The sequence below is a fragment of the Chrysochloris asiatica genome, unplaced genomic scaffold (assembly GCF_000296735.1).
Source record: "Chrysochloris asiatica unplaced genomic scaffold, ChrAsi1.0 scaffold00362, whole genome shotgun sequence".
Taxonomy (NCBI): domain Eukaryota; kingdom Metazoa; phylum Chordata; class Mammalia; order Afrosoricida; family Chrysochloridae; genus Chrysochloris; species Chrysochloris asiatica.
Window position 1 is genome coordinate 951,170 of NW_006408880.1, and position 8,754 is coordinate 959,923.

The 8,754-nt window shown below is 36.7% G+C and overlaps 1 protein-coding gene across 1 annotated transcript in view; it reads right to left on the reverse strand.

Annotated features, from left to right (window-relative positions):
• The window catches only part of IPO11 (importin 11), a 295,618-nt gene that overhangs the window by 198,390 nt on the left and 88,474 nt on the right, over nt 1-8,754 (reverse strand). The window contains exons 6-7 of the mRNA XM_006876193.1: nt 4,820-4,878; nt 1,055-1,103 (exon numbers count right to left, since the gene is read on the reverse strand). Coding sequence (XP_006876255.1) covers nt 1,055-1,103; nt 4,820-4,878 — 108 coding nt within the window. The remainder of the gene's footprint in view (nt 1-1,054; nt 1,104-4,819; nt 4,879-8,754) is intronic.

The window sequence follows — 8,754 nt, forward strand, 5'->3', positions numbered from 1 at the left end:
AAGAGATGATGATGTGGAGCGATGGAGCAGCTGGAGACTTTAGATCCAGAGAGGGAGAGCAACTGTGTGCTGAAGACCTGGTGGGTACGGGGGAAGGATTGCATGGAGGGGGTTGTAACCACGGCAATGAGACGATATATATGATAGAATGAATGTAAAACTAATGTTCTCCCATGTAAACTATCACATAATTCACAATAAAACATTTAAGGAAAAAAAAAAACATTGCTATTATTACAATAGCAATGTTTTTGGTTTTTTTTTTTTTTGCAACAATAGCAAAAAACATTGCTATTGTTGTTAAGAAGGATCTCTGGTAGCGTAGTGGTTACGAATCGGGCTGCGAATTGAGCAATTGCTGGTGAGCTTGAACCACCGACCTTGCGGTTCGAATGGCTTTGCAGCAGTCTGGCGCATTAAACCATAGCACCACACCAGGACTCCCTAGAGCCACTTGTGGTGGTGGCTGTGTGCCGTGGAGTCAGTTCCAACTCATAGTGACCCTGTACAGAGTTTCCAAGGCTGTAAATCTTTACGGGAGCAGAACGCCTCATCTTTCTCCCCCGGAACAGCTGGTAGTTTCGAAATGCTGACCTTGCTGTTCGCAGCCCTTTAAAACCATTGTTGTTGCTGTTAGGTAGCACAGAGTCGGTTCTGACTCATCGTGACCTGGTATAGAGTTTCCAAGAACCAGCTGATGGGTGTGAACCTTATGGTTAGCAAGCAGTCCAGTGCTTATCATACAGTGCCACACACTAGGACTCCTTAAAACCACTAGAGAGAAATAATAAAACAAGAGCTGCCTTTCCTTTTATTTAAGAAAAAAAAAAGATACCTTATAGGACCATGGACATACATGAAATCACACATTATGCAAATAACCGGTAAGTGACACATATCTATATATCTCCAACATCTTTCCAGCTACCACGAGCCTACCCATATGATCAACAAATGGGATACTTGGTCAAAACATTATCTTCAGATTTGTAAGGCAAAAGTTATTTCTAAATAAGAATTCTAAAGTAAAAAACACTGTCATAAGAGTACTTACTGCAATCCAGAAATTGTCTTAGACGTTCAAATATTCCATGTAAAAAACCCTAGAAAAGAGTATTTTTAAGTGTCTCAATTTATTCTGTTATAAATATTTGCCTTATAATTTTTCAGAGTTACTATAAAACATACGGAATGCCTCAGAAAAAATTAATAGAGTAAGAATAAGTTAAAACGATAGAAAGCAAAATATATTATAAGTTTTCCACAAGAACTGTAATATTTTATCTCTTCATTATTACCTAAATCACTTTGTAATAAATAATTGATTAAGGAGTGTTTCTATCCTCCTTACTCTGATTTTTCATCACAACTTTTAAAATCCCATCTTATTTTCCCTATTACTGGTCTCCCCCCACTGGAATGTGGGCTCCTTGAGATGCAGAACTTTATTTTCAGATCCTAGAATACACAGAAACAATATTTGGCAATAATAAAATCTCAACAACTAAATAAGTGAAATGTTGTTAAGCTCTGTCAATTCGGTTCCAACTCACAGCAACCCAGTATAGTGGTTCCAAAGAGTGGCTGGTGAGTTTGAAACAACAACCTTGAGGTTCAAACCAACCTTGCAGTCCAGTGCTTATCCTGAAACACAACAGGATATGAATATGTGGTGCCAATTAATTAACTCAAAAATTCTTAACATCAAGTAATAGAACACTAGCCCTCAAAAAAACAAAAATGCAATCATCGCTCTTTATCACCTGGATCCAATGAAAACCACTGTTTCAAAATATAGGACTATTTTGTTGTTGTTAAGCACTGTAGAGTTAGTTCTAACTCATAGTAACTTTTTATAACATTTCCAAGGGCTAGCTGGTGGATTTGAACCACCGACCTTGAGGTTAACAGCTCAGTGCTTATCCTATAGTGCCACACCAGAATTCCTGTAGGAATATGAGTCACATCAATTCACTTCAATGAAAAAAAGAAAAATGAACACAATCACTTTTCGTTAATATATTTTTTAAAACTTAAAATGAGTATTACATTTAAAAATAATTAGACCCTTCTAACATATTGTTTTTAACATATTCATTCAATCAACAAATAATTATTTACTGCTTACTACATGGCAGTCTATTCCAAACACTGAGATGAATAATAAATTCCCTGCTGTAATACAACCAAAATTATAATAAGGAAAGATTTAGGGGAGAGGGGGAATTGCTGTCCATTTAAAGTTTTGGAACATTTTTGGCAATACAGCAATATATATAAATTTTTAAATCTACATTTTTAATTGATGTTAACTTTTTATATATCTTCTGGAAAATTATTATACATAGCAACAATTTTTTTAACTTTCAATTTCAACATTTTTAATGTGTATACACATTAACCCAACACTTCCATTTTGACAAATTTATCTTAGATAATTTTAAAAGTACTTAAAACACATATATATCAAAATAACTATTCCAGCATCATTTATTAGCAATTATAAACCAGCTGTATGTGCACCAATTGGTAACTGGGTGAGTAAATTACAGGTATTCTATATTAATTTTGGAGTCCTGGTGTGGCTCTGTGGCCTAATGCAAAGTTGTTTGAAATGTAAGGTCGGTGGTTTAAGCTCACCAGTTGCTCCTTGGAAACCCTATACGAGGGATGCTATGGGTCAGAATCAACTTGGTAGCACTTAACAACAACAACAACAATATTAATTTTATCTTTACTTATCATTACTAACAATGATGATACAGATATGTCATGCAATCATTTAAAAATATGACCTACATCATTATTACTGATGGAAAAACTATCCATAATACACTGAATTTGAGGGGTTGGCGAAGCATGTAAGGAAATGCTATGTATATAAAATTTTATACAAATTGAAAAAGAGAACGTATATGTGGAAGAATGTGCACAAGATATCTTAAAAGATACAAGTTTTAATAGTAGTGATACTCTGGAAAGTGAGAATTTAAATATTTTTCTATATTTTAAAGTGATACTCTGGAAAGTGAGCATTTAAATTTTTTTCTATATTTTAAAACTTTTTAAAATGAGTAATAATTTTATAAAACAAAACCGCCATCAAAGTTGATGCATAAATAGTGATTTTTAAACTCACTTAGCAAAAAGGACCATTTTTACACCACTCTGATACACAATATATACTGGGTTTTTTGGTATAAAAACAAAACAACAAAAAAAGGTGGTACTGGTTGAATTTTAAAAGGCAGGCTCTAAGACTCCACTGGAGTCCTAGTGTGGCACTGTGGGCCAAAGCACAGGATAACAAGGTCAGTTTGAACCACAAAGTCAGCAGTTCAAACTCACCAACCACTCCTTGGAAACCATATAAAGGGTCACTATCAGTCAGGACCAATTCAACAGCACGTAGCAACAAGAATCCATTAGATAACGTTTACCTCTGTTCATGAACAGACCCTAAAGCAATCCACAGAATGCTAAGATTTAGCTGAGCTAAACAACTTCATGGAGTCCAGGTATGGCGCTGTAAGATAAGCACTGGACTGTAAGGTCAGTTTGAACCACAAGATCTATGGTTCAAACTCACTGGGCGCTCCTCAGAAACCCTACACAGGGTTACTATAAGTCCAAACTGACTCCACACTACTTAACGACAACCACCAAGTCTACAACACTCAACAACAACCTCAACAGTCCATAACAACAAGCACAGTGTCTCCATACAATCAAAAAGCACTGGACTGTGAACCAAATGTCTGTGGTTGATGGAGCTCAGCAGCGACTCCATGGGAGAAAGATGAGGCTTTTCTGCTCCTAAAAGATTCAATAAAGCTAAATACAGGGTTCATTATGAGTTGGAACCAACTGTTGTTATTATTGTTGTTGTTAGGTGCCATCGAGTTGGTACCAACTCATAGTGACCTTACGCACAGCAGAACGAAACACTGCCCGATCCTGAGCCAACCTCACTACTGTTGCCACACTTGAGTCCACGGATGCTGCCACTTGGCCAATCTGTCTCGTTGGGGGTCTTCCTCTTTTTCTCTGACCCTCCACCTTTCCAAACATGATATCCTTCTCTAGCGACTGGTCCCTCCTGACAATATGTCCAAAGTATGAGATAAGTTCTGTCGAGTCGATTCCAACCCATAGCAAACCTGTATATGATTTCTGAGGACCAACCAGTGAGTTCGAACCTCCAACCTTACAGTTCAAACCAACTTTGCAATCCAGTGCGTTAACCCACAAAACCACACCAGGAGTCCGAGAACTAATATAAGCAAATATAATATAATCCAAATTTGTTTAGGGAAAAAAACAGCTATACATGCTTTTGTAGATGGTCATATACCAAGAAAAAACATACACCACAACTTATAGTAAGTTTATGAATAGAGTTTTTCCCCTATAATATATAGAAATATATTTTTCTAATTCTTTACAAAGAGTATGTATTAATTGTTATAAGACAAAAATCACTGTAAGTTCATTTTAAATACATAAAAAGAAAAAGGCAAACAAAATAGTCAAAGATATAACTGTCTATAATATGCCTCATTATGTTACAAATAACATCCAAATTCACAAGGATGTTATATTAAATTGAGAAATATCATGGGCTTATTAATTCCTTTCTTTCACTCCATAGCAACATTGATGTATGAAAACCTACAAGATACACAGAATGGTTTTTAAAAAAAAAAAAAGTTAGGATATTACTTTAATAAATATTTCTTAACGAATGCCCAAAAGTTCCTTAGTAAATATACTTTAATACATCACTTAGTCACAAGGAATAAATTACTTCTATACTTACCATCACCTCGATATTCTTATGAGGCTCCACAAATCCATTCACAGTTAACTTACGCAGCACTGAAAAGTAAAACCAAGCTTACTAGTACCTTATTTATTTTCATGTTTTATCCTATTAATATCACATATCTAATAAAGACTCAGAATTATAGAGTCTAATCATTTAGGGACTAATGTAGCTTAATTCTCTATTTTGTCACCATTTGCCCATATTGTGGTGGCTTGCATGTTGCTCTGACACTAGAAGCTACAAAATCACTATTTTATATACTAGCAATAGTAGACAGTTTCATTGACTGATACCTGTGGGAACCTCAGAGACAAAGATGGATAACATTTTTTGTTTTGTTTTGTTCTGAATTACTTGGTATCTGTTCATTGGCCTATCGCTGTCTGCACACCTCCATTAGGATGACTACAGAGGTTCCTGAGAGAGTGGATACTCCCGACCCCCACCACTGGAGGGTTCTTCTACTATACATGAGCACAGATCCTCTCAGCATTTAAAGAGACAGTCCCCACTTAAAACCAACCAGCAGAGCAAAAGTGCCACACTGGCCCTTAAATGTTTATTAATAGGGAAAGGCCAGAACACAGCTTGTGGATTGGAAGAGAGACTAAAAACAAAAAGGCTGAAAATTAGATCATGAGGTACATCATAACAACCAACAGTGGCATCTTGAAATTTATCAGGCGGCCCTGAAGACAAGAAGCAGAAAGATAAAATGTCATACTCATATTAGGCTACAGATTTTTCTCTTTTTTTCTTGCTCTCTCCTCTCTTGTTTCTATGATTATAGACTATAGTATCCAATCTGTTTTTATTGTTTTGTTTTCCTTTCTGCTGTTACTATCTTATTCTTTTTGGTTGCCCTTTTACTTTTAGGGGATGCTTTCTATCCCTATATTAGCCTAGATGAGACAGAAATTGCTACCACATAGTCAAACTACAATCACACCCTATAAAACCCACAATTCAGGCAAGAATCAATACCAACTGCCATACACCTGAGAGGCAGACAATGCCTGCAAAAGTTACTCTAAGTTAAGCTATAAGAGTGAAAAGGGAAGCCCACCTCCTGATCACATCTACCAAGAGGATATCAAAAAGCATTTTAAAAAATACCAAAACACACACTCAATTAAGTATTAAGGCCACAGCTAAACAATATACATGTCTAAGAATCAAAAACAGATGACCATATGAGCACATGTCCAGAAACAAGATAAAAGGTCTGAGACAAATGACCTAGAGGTAGACCTGGACTCCATTCTGGAAGGAGGGGAGGCCCTGGTAAGGCATTAGAAGAAATTCAGGAAAATCATAATAAAATGTTTCAAAACACTTTACCATGGAGTAGAGAAAAATGAGGAAGAAGTCAGAAAAGAGTTACAGGAACAATCAAATAAGATAGATACAGCATTGGTAACAATTCAGAACCTACAGAAAAAGGTCCAAACAATCAATAACAGAATATCAGAAATAGACAAAAATACACTTGAAAGGGCAAAGGAGCAGAATAGAAGAGATGGAAGACAGAACTAGTGAGCTAGAAGACAAATCTCTCAATATTACTAAGATAGAAGAGCAAGCAGAAAAAAAGATTTTAAAAAACCTGAAAATGGTCTAAGATTCATGTTGGACAACAAGAAGAGGAAAAACTTAAGAATTATCGGCATTCCAGAACAGGAAGGATCACACAATTCCACAGAGGAGACAGTTAAAGAGCTGATTAAGAAAATTTCCCTAACATCCTGAAAAGTGAAAAGATAAGCATTCAAGAAGCTCAATGAACCCCAAAAATGATAAACTCTAAAAGAAAATCACCAAGACATATTATAATCAAGCTCTCCAAAATCAAAGATAAGGACAGAAATCTAAAAACACCTAGAACAAAAGGAAGTATAACATACAAAGACAAGTAAATCACATTGACCTCGGATATCTCAACAAAAACCAAACAGGCAAAAAGGCAATGGGAATCAAAAGAGGGAACAAATCTTTAAATCAAGGATCATTTCCACCCCCTCCATACACAGAGTAGACAGTGATGGGCAACTTGGACATTGGCCACCCAAAATGGGGAGGGGTGGGGGGAGTACAAAGGCAAGAAGTGACTAGCTTACAAGCTTTCAAGAGGGAACCTAGATCTAGAGGACATGAAGGAAGGTAGAATCTCCAATGAATACTATCCAATCTGTCTAGGCAGGGCTGATGAAATGAAATGCGGATAGGTCTCTTGTGATACAATTTTTGTTGCTGTTGTTAAGTACTGTCGAGTCGGTTCCGACCCATAGTGACCCTGACAGGATTTCCGAGTCTGTAAATCTTTACGGGAGCAGAAAGCCTCATCTTTCTCCCGCGGAGCAGCTGGTTGTTTCAAACTGCTGACCTTGCAGTTCGCAGCCCGATTTGTAACCACTATGCTACCAGAGCTCGTGAATAATTATTATCAGGACTGACTGTAAGGGTTGGAAATGTAAAGGCAGAGGTTTGGTAGCAAGGAGGGGAGTGGTTAACTTTTCAGTCTAGGAGCAGAAGACCCTGAGACCATCAAGGAAGAAGAGTACAGAGTGGGACCCTACCCAGAGAAGCAGTGATACCGGAGATGGAGGCACAGACAATGACATGGAGAGATGGAGCAGCTGGGGACTCTAGACACAGAAAGGAAGAGGGACTGTGTGCTGATGACCGGGGGGCAGGCTTGTAGTGTATACCCTTTGGTTGGTTGATGAAGCATAGAAGGGATTGTAACCATGACAATGAAACGATATACAATAAGCTGAAGGTAAAATTAATGTTCTCCCATGTAAACTATCACATAATTAACAATGCTATTGTTGTTGTTAAGTACCGTCGAGTCGGTTCAGACTCATTGCAACCCTGTACAGGGTTTCCAAGGCTGTAAATCTTTACAGGAGCAGAAAGCCTTATCTTTCTTCCGCGGAGATTCATAACCACTACTCTACTAGAGTTCCTTTAATTAACAATAAAACATTTAAAATAAATAAATAAATAAGGCAATGGGAAGACATATACAAAACCCTGAAGAAAGAACTGCCGATGAAGATCCCTTTATCCAAGAAAGTTACCAATCAACTGTAATCAAAACATTGCAGGATAAACAGAAACTAAGGGATTTTGCCAAAGTCAACAAAAACATCCTAAAGGGAGTTCTGTGGACTGAGAACCAACAAGAACAGAAAACAACCAGAAATTGACACATGTGACAACACCTCCTGGAACTCAACTGACAAATGGAAGAGCCAGGAACAGAACAAAACTATAAGAACAAATTCAGAGGATCTAGGAAGTCAGTCTATGATAAAACAATTACAATGTGAAAGAAGGTAAATATGTAGGAACAGATATAGAGATGGTGAGAAGTTCAGATAGATTACAAGATAAAATAGACTGCACTAAGTGGAGGAAAAGTTAATGGAATGTAAGTTATCCTCAAGGAAAAATAACAATTCACAACATACAAAGAAAATGAAAATACACAAAGAATACAGAAATATTAAAAAAAGAGAGCAAACTGACAAGAATGAACACAAAAAGCATTAATTCAGCACAGGAAGACAAGCAGAACAAAAAAAGCAGTATCACCACAAAAAAAAACATAAAATGGCAGCAATGAATCCATACCAATCGATAATTACACTGAATGTAAATGGATTAAATGGACAAGTTAAGGGTGGCAAAATGGATAACAAAACAAGATCCTTCAATATGCTCTCTGCAAGAAACTCATCTCACACACAGAGACAAAAACAGATTAAAATTCAAAGGATGGGAAAAAATACACCTTTAAAAGTCAAAGGATCTTTGCTCTCAGGTCAAGAATCACTGCGCAAACAGAAATTGTTACCTTTTTTTGCCTTGCCCATCATGTAAATCAAATGTCTAGGGACATTAGTCTCGCTCATATGATC